At 26.3% G+C, this 15,175-nt stretch overlaps 1 protein-coding gene across 1 annotated transcript; it reads left to right on the top strand.

Moving 5' to 3' along the window:
• Positions 1-12,047: 12,047 nt before the first annotated feature.
• K460DRAFT_329116 (uncharacterized protein) lies at positions 12,048-13,787 on the top strand (the record flags this gene model as incomplete). Its single annotated transcript, XM_040930731.1, has 4 exons — positions 12,048-12,437; positions 12,489-12,752; positions 12,893-13,264; positions 13,343-13,787. 4 exons carry the CDS (start codon positions 12,048-12,050, stop codon positions 13,688-13,690), a joined length of 1,374 nt encoding a protein of 457 aa, XP_040793836.1. The 3' UTR covers positions 13,691-13,787.
• Between the last annotated feature and the right edge of the window lie 1,388 nt (positions 13,788-15,175).

Here is a 15,175-nt window from a genome sequence, read left to right as displayed (position 1 = left end):
TAAGCAATTAATTTAGGCAATAGAAGGGAGAAATAGTATTTGCAAAAGAGTAAGGAAGCAGCTAAGTATTAAAGCTAGCATTATAAAAAAAATTATTATTATTGTTGTTGTTTGCGTTGCTATTGCTGCTTTACTATTATTATTACTTAAAAGCTTAGTATTAGTTAGCTGCTTAGCAGCGGGCTAATATTATACTAGATATTTAAATATATACTTGGAGCTATTAAGAAAGCCGCGCTTTAGCAGTTAAAGTTATATTATTAAAAGTTAGAAGTTTATTGCTTAGCAATTTTAAAAATAAAAGTATGCAATATACAGTAAAAATACTAATAATATAAGCTATTAATAATACATTAGGTCCCGTCTTTGCGGGATAGCTATATTTTATATAAAATATTATTTTCTACTTATTACTTTTTTTAATTCTTATCTTATAATAAGCATTTTTAATATTAAGCTTAGTATAATACTTTGTTTAAGCTAGTTTATTTAAAAATTTTATAATTAAAAATAATAAGTGCCTATTCTTAATTATAATTTTATTTAAACTATAGTAATTTATATAAAAGCGTATGCCCTTATTTTTCTTTTTAATAAAAAAATTAGGGCACTTACTAGGAATTTAAATTACTTAATTTAACTTTTTAATATATAGTCTGCTAAATACTATTATAATAATTTTAATTTTATTTTAGAAAAGTTATATAATAATTAATAAAGTAAAACTATATTTAAAACTAAATTAAGTGCTAAATTTTATAATTTATAGTTAAGTAAAACTTATAAATTTTTTTTAATTTTATATTAGTAAAATCTGCATATTGCGGGGGCAAGCTAATTAAAGTAGTTTATTTTAGCCTACTTTAGGCTATTAAGTTTATAAAATAAGTATAAATATTTATAATTAAATTGCGCATACTTTTTTTAAACTTTTTTACTATTTTTAATATAATTTTTTAAAAAAAACTTTATTTTTATCTTTATTGCCCTTAAATAATATACGCCAGCTAGTATAATTTATTCTAAGTAAATAAGCATTAATTTAAAGTAGTCTTAAGTATAATTAATATTTTTAAAAATTAAATATTATAAATAATATCTTCTAAGTCTACTTGCAACTTTTAAAATTAATAATAATAATATTTATTATAATAATTCTATAAACTAACAACTTGCTTTTATTTACTCTTTTTACTAATAATATTAAAAAAAAGTTTATTTAAAAATTTTGCTCTTTTACTAAGATTGCTAATATTAAATTTAATTAAAAGCTACTATTAATTATAGCTTTTATTAGCTAAAATTAACTAATTATTATTTAAATAATTAGTAATTGCGCCTTTATAAGTGCGATTGCTTTTTATAAAATCTCTAAATTTTAATTTTTTAAAGTAAAAATAATATAAGTAAAAAAATAAAATTTTATAATTTCTACTTTTTATTTTTTTTTAATTTAGGATTTTAAGCTACTTTATAGGCTTTTTTAGCTTTATTAGCATTTAAGTAGTTAAATTTAATATATTTAATTTTTCTATACTTATAATAAATTAGCGCTACTATATTAGTACTACTACTTTTTTTTTAAAGTATTTTAAGCTATTTTAGCTTTTTTAAGCTTTTTTAGCTTTTTTTAGGAATTTTTTAGCTTTTTTTAATTTATTTAAGTCTTGCCTTAAGCTATTTATACTTTTTTTAAATTAAGTTTTTTTTAGCTTTTTAGCTACGCCCTTTTACTTATAAATAATTATAGCAGATTATTTTATAGTAAAAAGCGTACTACAATACTTTTTAAAATAAATAAATAAATTGCGCTAAATATTTTCGCGCAATACTAAAATATATTTTAGTATTTATATTTTAAAAATATAGGCTATACCTAGTTTTTTTTAATAAAAACGCAAGTAGTTTAACAAATTTATAAAAGATTATTTTTAATATTAATAAACTTGCTTTAATATTTTAAAAGCATATTATTTATATTTAAATAGTATTTTTAATATATCTAATATAACTTTTTTTAAAGTATTCTAAGTAAGCACTTAAGTAAGAAAAAAAAACTTTTTTAAAATACTATAAACTTACTAAAGTATTTTTAGTAGCTTAAAAATATATATAATTTTAAAGTCTACTTTTTATTACTTTTTTATAAAATAAAAAGGCAAGCAAAAAAAGTATAATTTATAATTATATTTTTAGCAGTTATACTCTGCATAATCGCGCTTAAAGTATACTTATTTCTATAAATAAAAGTAAAGTTGACGCTAAGAGCAGATTATACAACGCAGTAGAAGAATTTAATATAAAACTATAGTTTAAGTGCTATATTTAGTACTTTAATATAGTATTAAGGCAGTAAAGTTTATATAATACTAGGCTAGCTATATAGATTATTAAAAAAACCCTTAACAATCGCTATTAGTAGACTTAATATATTATTATTTAAAAATTATAGCAATATAACTATTAATTTTTAATAGTAACTAACTTGTTTAAGTAATGCTAGGCAGGTTAAATTAAACTAAAATAGGGCGTTTAGTTAAGTTTATAGACTATTATTATTAAATTATAAATAAATTTTTAGCCTAAAATTAGGAGCTTAGTATAATAGTAAGCTTGCACTTTAACTAATATTTTCTTAAATAAAAGTAAGTAATTTAATTAGTAATAGCATATAAAATATTAATTAAAGCTTTAGTTTAGTAAGTTAGCTTAGAATTACAAACTATCGTTTTTAATAAATTGTAATAGTTAAAAGTAAAAAGCTATAAGCAGTAGTTTTAAATATATAATATACATATAAAAAGATGTTTTTTTTTATACAATTATTTGCCTATACTTTTGCAGCAAGCTATATTAACTATTAATAATTATACAAAGCCTATTAATAAAATTTATATAATATTTATTAGGGAATTTTTAAATTTATTTTGCGCTTTATTATTTTATTAGTATATATAAAATTTTAATACTAGAATAGCTTTTTGTACAAAACTAGCATTTTAAACTAGTATTAATAAGCATTTAAATACTTTAATAAGCTTAAACAGACTTTTTAAAGCTTAGATATTAGGCTTTTTTGTATGCTAAAGTACTTTACGCTTAATTATATTTTTTTTAAAGAATTTATTAGCTTAAATAAGCTTTATTAAATTTTTTTAAATATATTAGCTATATTTATTATTAGCTGCTAAATATAGACTTTTTACTACAGTCTAATAGCTTTTTAAAGAGCATTTATTACTAATTAGTAAAATAAATTTAAAAAGCTTTATACAGTTTTTTAGTAAAAGGAGCGTATTTAAAAACTATACTAAAAAGTATTTTTGCGCTGCTGTAGTTACTAGCAATTTAATAACTAAAAGCAATAGCTTTTTGCAGCTGTAAAAATTATATAAATGCTTAAGTAGCTTTAATAAATACTTTAAAAGGTTAGAAAAGCAAGTAATTAATATAAAAAGGAGAAATAGCACTAGTAAAAAGAAGAGTAAAAAAGTAGTTAAGTATTAAAGCTAATATTGCAGGAAAAGTTATTATTAGTATTAGTATTAGCGTTGCTATTATTATTTAAAAGCCTAGTATTAGTTAGCTGCTTAGTAGTTTAATATTACGCCAGACATTTAAATATATACTTAGAAACTATTAAAAAAGCCAAGCTTTAGCAGTTGAAATTATATTATTAAAAGTTAAAAATTTATTGCTTAGCAATTTTAAAAATAAAAGTACGCAATATATAGTAAAAAATACTAATAATATAAGCTATTAATAATACATTAGGTCCCGTCTTTGCGGGAAAGTATACTTATAGCAGCTATAATTTAAAAAAAGTTATAAAAGAGCTTATAAATATTATACTAAATAATTATAGGCTATTTAAATTAAATTAAATAGCTATATTATTACTAGCCTTAAATTAAACTTAAACTAAGTAAAAATAGGCAAGCTTTTTATATTTTTACTTAAATTTAAATTATTTGCGCATTTCTAGCAGTTTTTTATTTAAAATAGTTTTTTTTAAGCTATTTTAGGCTACTAAAAGCTTATTATTGCCTAAAAGTATTATTCTGCTTTTTAGTTATTTCTGCTTTTATATATTATTACTTTTTTAACTATATATAAGTAGAGTAACCTTAAAGTTTTTTTTAAGAATTTTTTAAATTTATATTGTAGCTATAGGCTGTAGTTAAAGTAAAGCACTAGTACTATTTTTTAATAGTATTTTTTAGCTTTTAAATAGTACTATTTAATTATTTATTTTATTAAAGGCCGCTACACGAGCGTATTATAAAAAAAGTAATTAAAATATAAAATATAAAGCTGTAAATAAACATAAGATATAATAGCAAGTAAAATAATAGTATATTATAGGTAAAAAATAAACTAATTACTACTATTTATAATAATTATTCTTTTTTTTATTATATAGTCTTAAGCTAACCTAACTAAAGTTAAAGGCATATTTTATTAGGCCTATAACCTAATAGTTACACTATAACTATATTTTTTTTTTTTTTTTATAAATTGCTAAGTTTTTTTTATAATAAAATTATTAAAAAAAAGTTTTTGTAATTTTAGCTAAAGCAGGTTTAAAAAGTTAATACTAGAATAAGCCCCGCGAAGACAGGACCTAATATATTATTAATAGTTTATATTATTAGTATTTTTTACTATATATTATATACTTTTATTTCCCGCGAAGACGGGACCTAATATGTTATTAATGGTTTATATTATTAGTATTTTTACTGTATATTATATATTTTTATTTTTAAAATTGCTAAGCAATAAACTTCTAATTCCTAATAATATAACTTCAACTGCTAAGGCGCGGTTTTTTTTAACAGCTTTTAAGCATATGTCTAAATATCTAGCGTAATATTAAACTACTAAGCAGCTAACTAATACTAGGTTTTTAAGTAATAACAGCAACGCTAATAATAATAATAATAATAATAATAATAATAATAATAATAATAATAATAATAACTTTTCTTGCAATATTAGCTTAAATGCTTAACTACTTTTTTGCTTTTTTTTTTCGCTTACGCAAGCTATTATTTATAGTATATTTAAATTATTATTATTTATTTTTTTACTTTATTACTTGCTTTACTGCTTATATTTACTTATATACTAAGTTAACTGTTTTAAAAAGCTGTATCTTCTAGTTATTATACTGCTAGTAACTACAGTTTTTAAAAAACTTTTTTTAATATACTGTAAGCTTTATATTACTTTTAATATTTTTTATAAACTGCAAAAGCTTATTTTTTTAATTTTTAATAAAAGCAATTTAATTGCAGCTAAAGTTAGAGTTTTGCATTATTATATAGCAGTTAACTACAAAAAAAATTGCGTATTGCTACTGCCTAGTTATAACTAGCTTATTATAAAAAAATACTAAAAAGTTAAAATTAACTAAGCAGGGTAAAAAGAGCCTACTGCAAAAAAAAAAGTTAACTTTAAAGTATTTGCATACTTTTTTATAGTACTAGCAGTTACTATTTACTAGCTTAAAATAATTAAAAAATAATAATTTATACTAAGCAACTATGAATAGCTTGCGGCTAGTATTGCTAGCTATAATAGTAATTTACGGGCCTGTATACACAAGTTTATTTATTAGTATTATATTATTTATATTTAATATAAAAATAAAAGTAAAAAATAAAAAATTTAAAAATTAAAATAAAAATAAATTTTAATTTATAAAATAAGTATGCAAATATGTGCTTTACTGCCTACGCGTTTAAACCCTTACTACCTAAACTTTTAACTTCCTGCTTATATACAACTATAAAACGCGCAATAATATAATTATATAATAAGTAATAATATATAATTATAAGTTTTAACTGTAAGCTCTACTTTATATATTTTATAAAGACTATATTTATTACGCAAGCTATTACTAATTATAAAAAAATATTAGCTATTAAAGCGCAAGCTTACTACTAAACTAAAGCTTACTTAAATTTTAGTTTAAAAATTTATCTATACTTTAATAATAGTCTATAGTTAAAACTTAAAGCCGCCTAGCAATGCCTAAACAACTTAGTTACTATTAAGGAATTTATAATTTTATTGCTACAATTTTTAAATAATAATGTATTAGGGCTGCTAATAGCAATTATTAAAAAAATTTTAATAATTTATTTAGCTAACCTAGTATTGTATAAACTTTACTGCCTTAATACTATATTAAAGTACTAGGTATAGCACTTAAACTATAATTTTTATACTAATTTCTCCTACTGCGTAGTATAATCTGCTCTAGCGTTGACTTTACTTTTAATTATAGAAATATACTTTTATTTTTAAAATTACTAAGTAATAAACTTTTAACTTTTAATAATATAATTTTAACTGCTAAGGCGTAGCTTTTTTAACAGTTTTAAGCACATATCTAAATATCTAGTATAATATTAAACTGCTACTAAGTAGCTAACTAATACTAAGCCTTTAGGCAATAATAGCAATAGCAATGTAAATAATAATAATAACTTTTTCTGCAATACTAGCTTTAATACTTAACTACTTTTTTGCTTTTTTTTTCGCCTGCGCAAGCTAATATTTTTAGTATATTTAAATTATTGCTTTATTGCTTGCTTTCTGCTACTTTACTACTTATATTTATTTATGCACTAATTTAACTATCTTAAAAAGCTATATTTTTTAATTATTATACTACTAATAATAATAAGCTTTAAAAAAATTAACTTAATACTTTACTAAGTTTAAGTTACTTTTAAAATTTTTTTTAAACTGTAAAAACTTAATTTGCTAGTCCTTAATAAAAATAAACTAATTAGTAGTAAAATTAAATAATTAGATTATATAGTATTTAATTATAAAAAACTTTATAAACTATAGCTACTTTATTGCAAGCAGCTTATTATAAATAAACTTAAAAAAGCTTATATTAAAAAAAAAAAGTATAAATAATATTTTTTACTAGAAAAAGTTAACCTAAAAGTCTTTATAAATTTTTTTAAAGTACTAATTATTATTAAATATTAGTTTAAAGTAGTTAAGCAGTAGTAAATTATATTAGTTAACTATTATTAGCTTACTATTTGCATAGCTTGCTATAATAGCAACTTATAAGCTTATATATATAAAAAAATTTATAGGCATTATATTGTTCGTAATTAACATAAATATAAAAGTAAAAAAAAACTTAAAAAAATAAAAATAAGTTTTAATTTATAGTATAAGAGCGCATATATATACTTTTCTGCCTACGCATTTAGGCTTTTCTAAAAAATTTTAAAAACTATACTTTTAACTTTTACTTTATATATAATTATATAACTTATAATAATATAATTATATAGTAAATAATAACTACTTTATATATAAAAAAGCTATATAATTTTTTTTAAAATTTTACTAAATTTTTACTTGCTGTAAAATACTTTTACTAGTTTTAATTTAACCTGCTTAGCATTGCCTAAACAACTTAGTTACTATTAAAAACTTATAGTTTTATTACTATAATTTTTAAATAATAATATATTAAGTTTTTAATAGTAATTATTAAAAAAAATTTAATAATTTATTTAGCTAACTTAGTATTGTATAAATTTTACTGCTTTAATACTATATTAAAGTATTAAGTATAGTACTTAAATTATAATTTTATACTAATTTCTCTTACTGCGTTGTATAATCTGCTTTAGCATTAACTTTACTTTTTCTTAAAGCAATACTAGAATAAGCAAAAAAAAAAGGAATTTATTGTGCTATTATATAAAAATAAAAAATAAAAATTATAAAGTAGCTTTATATAAGCTTTAAAAATAAATAATTCTTTTTATTACTTTAAAAAAAAGTAAAGTTAATGCTAAAGCAAATTATACAACGCAGTAAGAAAAATTAGTATAAAATTATAGTTTAGGTGCTATACCTAGTACTTTAATATAATATTAAAGCAGTAAAATTTATACAATACTAGGTTAGCTAAATAGATTATTAAAAAACTTTTAACAATTGCTATTAAAAACTTAATATATTATTATTTAAAAATTATAGTAATAAAATTATAAGTTCTTAATAGTAACTAAGTTGTTTGGGTAATGCCAGGCAGGTTAGATTAAAACTAGTAAGAGTATTTTGCAGCAAGCAGGAGTTTAGTAAAATCTTAAAAATAATTCTTCTTATATTTAAACTATTAAATATAATGTACTTCTATAACAAATAGTTAGTTAGGACGAGTAGTTAGTCTCTGCTAAGCCCTTACTAAAACCTACTATTGCCTACAGTATATTGCAACTATAGTATATTATACTATAGCTAATAGTATATAATATTAATTTATAATATTTTTTATATTATTTTTATATGTGCGCGTATTATGCTTTATTTTATTATAGCATCTACAGCGCTTTTAAAAAGGCTTACCTGCTTTAGCGCGCGCTTTTTTTTTTATTTTTTTTTTATTATTACGCGCCCTAAACTCTTTTAAAATTATTAATTAAAAACTATTTTTTACTATAAAAGTTTTTTCTTTTTATACTTGCTTTTTTTTATGCAATTTATATTATATAGCAGCCTTATTAGTAGCTTAAAGCTTAAAGTTTTATTTTTATATTAATACTATTAAATGCGCTATTATTTCTGCACTTTTAATAAATTTTATAAAAGTATCTACTATTAAAATAAAAAAGCTATTTAGGTGCTTCTAAATCTTCTCTTTTAAAAGCATTAATTATAACTTAAATTCTAAAATATTACTAAGTATTCTTAACTTTTAGGCACTGTCTTTAATAGTAAGTAATAGTAAAGTATATAACTAAATATTAAACTTTAATATTATAACTTTTAAGTTAAGTAGTACTAAGCTAGCACTTTAAAAACTTTTTAAAATATTACTTTTTATAATAGCAGCATTAAAAGCAGCTTTAAAGTATAGTAAAAACTTAACTTTAGTAATATAATTAATATAATTGCGCATTAAAATTTTGGCTTAGCGCCTATACGCCTTTTTTAAAAAAGCAAAATAGCTTATATTAAGTAGCTATAGCAGGTGCAACAAATGCAGAAGTATATAAAAAGTAATAATACTATTTTTTTTATAGTACTAGTAAAACTTAACTAAATTATAGCTTTTATAGCTATTTATAATTAAAAAATAATATATACTAATAGTACGCCCCTTTATATACTTATTAAAGTACTTTATTTACTTAAAGCTATGCTTATTAGTTATCTAGCTATTTATAAAAACAGCAATAGCTTAATTCTAAAGCAGGCTATTTTCTTTATACTAGGCAGAAAAGTAGTAGTACTTGCCTGCAAAAATAATAAAAAGTAAAATTACTTAACTAGCTACGCTAATATTTTAAATTATTATTATTTACTTTTAATTACTTTACTATACTATTATTGCTTATCCTTAATAATTAAAACTTATAATAATAGCTTTAGTTAATATTACACTTATTATAAAGCCTATTTTATTAAAGTTATAAATATTTTTATTTATAATACTATACTTTGCCTTTATATTCTGCACTAGCTAAAACTAGTTTTATATAGTATTAGGATCTTTGCAGAAAATTTTTTTATAATTATATTTTTAATTAAATTTTATTTTAAACTTAAGCTAGTGTTTAATAAACGCGTTAGCTTATTTTAAACTAACTAAGTTTTAATAACGCTTAATAAGCAAAAAATTAGCTATATTTTTAATTTTAGCAAGTTTAGGCGGGTATTTTCTCGCAGCAAAGTTAAGTATATAATTAATAATTTTTTTTTTTTTTATTATAGTAAGCTTTATTAAATTGGGCGTATAGTTGCGTTAAAAAGTAGTTCTAGCAAGTTATTTTTTAAGTATTAATTTAAATACATTATAATATTTTATAGCATAATAAATTAAGAAATTTGCATTTTATTTAATAGCTTAAATTACGTTCTGTATTTAATATTTTTTCTAAACTAGTAATATATTATTATATTAATTTATTGCAATATACTATAAGTAATAGTAAGTTTTAATAAAGGCTTAGCAGAGACTAACTACTCGTCCTAACTAACTACTTGTTATAGAAGTACGTTAACTAAAACTTGCATTAAACTTATTAGTAGTTATAGAAAGCAGAAAATTAATATATAGTATTATAAAATAATAATAATAAAGTTTAGAATTATAATTAGCAACTATTTTAAAAGCTTATTTTTAAAAAAAAATATAATTATAAATACTTCTGCACTTAAAGTACTTTTATAGAAACTAGCAATAGCTTAACTAGGGCGCAGGCGCTTTAAAAATCCTCTTAGTATTTATATCTAGCCTATACTTATACTTCTTGCTAATTAATCCTAGGAGCACATTTTTAACGCCTAAAATAAATATTCTAAAGTAGACCGTATAATTACTCTTATAAAGGAAAGTTCTATATTAAGCGCAGAACTTAACGCGCAGCAAAAGCAAAATAGTAAAATTATTAAGCGTATTAAGGCTTTGGAGGAGAATCTCGTTATAGGACAGAACAGAGCTATAGCTATTATAGATAAGAAAAACAAAGTTAGAGCAAGAAGCAAGCAAGTTTACAAATTAATATCTAAGGATAAGGCTTGCGAGTATAGCAAACGAGATAGCAAAAAGAAGTATATAAAGCGTAGCTAAAATAGTCTTTCTATATTAAGTTTAAATTAGCTTAGTAAAATTGTTAGTAATATAGAGATTAGCGCCGCTTTAGTTAAGCTGTAGCCGGTTTAGCTAAAACAAGAGTAAGAGAAAGTAAGAGAAAGTAAGAAAAAGAGTAAAAGAGTAAAAAGAATAAGTTATAAAGCTTAGAAAACTTTGTGCAAGTTGTAAAAGCAGTATTGCAATATAATAAATAGTACAGTACCGCAATAGTTAGTTGCAGAACTATAGAACTAAGTCTAGCCACGTAACAGTAATGTAGAAAATATGCGTTTATATAAGCATTTCTATCTGCGGCGACACGAATAGTGCATATATATAATAAAGTGCTTTAAGGTTTAGTACATACAGAGTCTTAAGTACTAGAGTTGTTATATTTTTTTTAAAAAAAAAGGAAGAAACTCTACACAGATTGTCCCTTTACTCTTAAGTGTAACACTATTAAATTCAACAGCATACGGAATTAGCTATCTAGTTGTTTTAAAATTCTAGAATGTCTATAATTAAAACCTATATCTTACCCTTAGCATTTTACTCTAAAACATCAGCTTCAACAACCTATTGTATCTTAGTTCTTATAATACTAATATTGTTGCGAATTAAAAGAATTAAGCTGCTTTATTACTATTGTAAAAAGTAAAAGCACATGTAATCTAAGTTGCTACCCTTGCAATAGTAAAAAAAAAGCTGCACCGAAAGTACTATACCGTTTGACGGCAGTTGCAGCTATAAGACAAAAAAAACTACAAGTGCATAGAAGCGAAACAGTATAATAAACAGCTAAGAACGCACTATCTAAAGAGTAGTTACTTTATAACTTGGATAAGCTAGCAGGAAGGCAAGCGCAAGCAGCAGAAATAGAGGGCTAAGCACTGTACAGCAATATTAGAAGTAGTTCGCAAGCTTTAGTTACAATACAATATAGAATAATTTTGTACAATAATACATTCGCGAGTCTCTTTAATATTTTGTATACAAAGTAAGAAGTTCAACTACTAGAACCAACTATAACAAGGTAGCTCTAATTTTGTTTCCTTCTCTAATATTTGGAGTATTATGTACGGGTTGTAGAGTCACAGCGGCATATATGCGCTCAATCCTAAAGGTACTGTCAGAAGTTACCTTTACCTTCATCGTAAGTAAGATAGAAAAAGACGTATAAAGCTCACTTCATGTCGAGTTTGATCCTTCCCAAAATAGTAATCGTTGCCACAGCACAGCTACAGTTTACCACGTCCGTGCCCACATAACGCGTCGCGCATTCAACAACTAACTTACTAGCCCACACCACACAAAATTATACAAGCATCGATCAATCATAGCATCTCCCCAAATTATTTTAGAGTTGAGAATATCTACTTCACCACACAGGAGCTCTTCTGCTCTACCGGTTCCCAACATGGTCCCAACATCCGATCGTCTTACTACCACCAATGCTGCAATCGATCTGCTCAAAAGAAAGCTCGGCAGGAATGCGCACGTTCTCGATTACATCCCTCTTAACAAAGTAGAGTTGAAGTTACACAACACCGGGTACGATGGATATGCCCGATATGGCATTCCTATCGCCACAGTCGAGGACAAAAGTGGCAAGCAATGGGCAGCCTGGGCGCTCATGTCCACGACACTCCGAAAAGATGGAAGCCAGGAACTGTGGATTTATGCCATCGAAGCAGGATCGAAGGCTGTTAAGCGATACAACTTAGCTGACGTGATCAATGAGGGCAAGCTGCGCCAGGAGTTTCAATTAGTCAAACAGAAAAAACGTGAGCTGATCGCTGTACTGAAGGTCCGTGTTGCTGACTAGAGTTTTCGTAGTTCTAGAAACTAATATAAATAGGCTTGCTTTATCCTCAAAAGCGGTCATGTCCCCAAAGACATCGCCTTTGCAAGCTCTTTTCTCAGAGATCTTCGACGCGCCTGCCGCATGTACAAGGACGACGATACGGGTGCAGACGAAGACCATATAACGAACGATCTAGATGATACAACGGAGATTTCAACTAGCTCTCCGAATCCTGAGCCCACACCCAAATCCAGCCCCGACGCTCGTCGGAGTAGTCCCCCTGAAGCGAGTTTCCCACTTTCATGGCCTATTACGGAGGTTCCTACCAGCATTACAGCTGCTGAAAATTTCAATGCACAGTTCGAATTTGAGGCGCACGCACGGGTAATCAATCCGGAGTCAGATGTTGTGGCGAGTCACGAAGCTCTGAAGAAGGCATCCACGCCAACATCGCAGAGCGGGGGCATTTTGAAGAAAGTAAGTTTCATAGCGCCACTAATAGATGCGCTAAGGAGCTAATAGTTGAACAGACTCCTTCATATAAGGAGACTTTGAAGAAAGCCTCCTTCTTCGATGTTGGCGACATTTCGCGACCTCAACCGCCGCGGCTGAAGACCGCTAGCCCTATAAGTCAAATCTCAACTGTAGTGGCCAACGAAAACGGAGGTAATCATCACACACCTTCTAGTCAGCCATATTGCATAACTACTGCCACATCTATCACACGGGCGCCAAAGAACAATCTTGATAGCTATCTCGAGCTCCACGAGAAGCAAGGCGCTCTTTCCTCCGAACTGAGGAACATTAACGGTAGCATTGAGAAACACGATGTGGAGGGAGTGGCGCAGCTCATAGCTTTAAAAGACAGGATAGACACCGAATTGCGTGATAAGCAAGACAACGATAAGGCGAATCTGCAAATCAAGCACAAGCGTCAGCGTGAAGAACTGGATGCCAAACACAAGGAGGAGATAGCTGAACAGTACAGGGAGCAGGCAATTGAGGCCGATGCAAGGAAAGAGGAGCTCATACAGTTGAAGGTCAAGCTTGCGCAACAGAAGGACGAGCTATTGAATCAGCAGAGGGCTCAACTGCAGGCTAAGAACGCCATAAGGGAGGAGGTCGATCACAAGCGTGAGTCATTCACGCGAGAAGAGCTATTAAAGATGGTGGATGGACTGACGCCTTTCGCACTCAAGAGGAAGCGGAAGAGGGGTGAAGATGGCGAGTGTGTGGATGGAGAGAAGCAATCTTAGCTTCGATGCACAAATAGCAAGGATGCGCGCTTTCATAGGTCCTTCGGCGAGGAGAAGCTTTGCTTATCAACTATAGGGCTCTATAATTGTCCTGAAGAGTAATAGGTGTCGTGTTATCTTCAGTAAATATGGCGATGAATCAGTGACCATAGTCTTGGTTAACTTTGATCAGCAACACATGTCGCCTGATTACCAAATATATCTTGTTTCAATCAGTGAAGATAGTAATTGAGCACAGTACCTGCAACACCAATTATGAACGCATCTATGCGGTTGAGCTATATGCGACACACGCGGGTGCTAGCTGAGCCACGGTTGCGCTTCGAACACGTGCTCACGTGCCAGACAATGCACTATAACTATGTCGCATGAATCCGCTGTCAAACCGATTGCATGTGCATCGGTATGGATACTCTAACATTAAACAGCGTGTCGTTAATGTGGACTTTTACTTCCGTGACACAAGGGCGCAAGATGTTGTTCGTAGGTAGGTGCACTTGCCCGTGCTCTTCCGGTCACAAATCCCCGTCACAAATCCCCACCACTGTGTAACGATCAACGGCTTCAATCCAACCTCAATGTCCACTCACCTAACAATCTCGCGCCCAATACCTCACCAATGGCAACTATATCTCAAGAAGCTCAAAGGAAAACTAAGGGCGCGTAGCCTTCTACACATCCTGGAATCATTTCCACGGTCCACGACTCTCGAGTTCTACGAAGCGGTATTGCAAGAGCGCAAAGCACACACGCTCTTTCTTGGCCGCCGTAAAAAATCCAATGGTGGGCGACTGAAAGTCTGGGCTTATATCCTGTCCAACGAGGGCGAAATCGTATTTCGCGAAGAGGAATCAACCACTACCAAGGTAGATTAGCCAATGAACTATTTCAGCCAATAAACTACCTTAACAAAAATTACCCATCTGCAAAAATAAGGCTGTAGAGCTACTAACAAAAGTTATTATTACAAAATTTTTTAAAGTATTAGTAAACAGATACTTGCAATTAATTTATACTATTTAAATTTTTATAAAAAATTAATTTAGCAGCTGCGCGTAGTAGTTTTAAGCAAAAGCAGCAATAGCTTATTAGGAAAATTCAAACTGAAAAGCTGCGAAAAGCTGCAAAAATCCTGCAAAACTGGCAAAACTGGCAAATTTTGGCAAATTTTTAGCTACCTAGGCTACTAGGGCTACTTAGCTGAGTAGAAAGCTAATTCTATAAATAGAAAATTATAAAAAAATTATATATAATACTATATAATATTTTCTATAAAATAGCCTACTAGAAATTGCCTAATTAGGCCTAGTTATTTAGATATTTAATATATAAATAATATTACTAAAAATAGTAAATAAATAGTTTTAAAGCTAAAATAAAATAGCTAAAATGCTAAGACTTTTTATAAAAATATAAAAGTATATTTATAATTTTTAGAAGCTTATAAATAAAGCTATAATAAAATTTATTATATTATAAAATTAT

Source organism: Cucurbitaria berberidis (genome assembly GCF_010015615.1).
Source record: "Cucurbitaria berberidis CBS 394.84 unplaced genomic scaffold K460scaffold_1, whole genome shotgun sequence".
NCBI lineage: Eukaryota > Fungi > Ascomycota > Dothideomycetes > Pleosporales > Cucurbitariaceae > Cucurbitaria > Cucurbitaria berberidis.
Note: the sequence above shows the minus strand (reverse complement) of the source record. Positions and strands in the feature narration are given on the sequence as shown.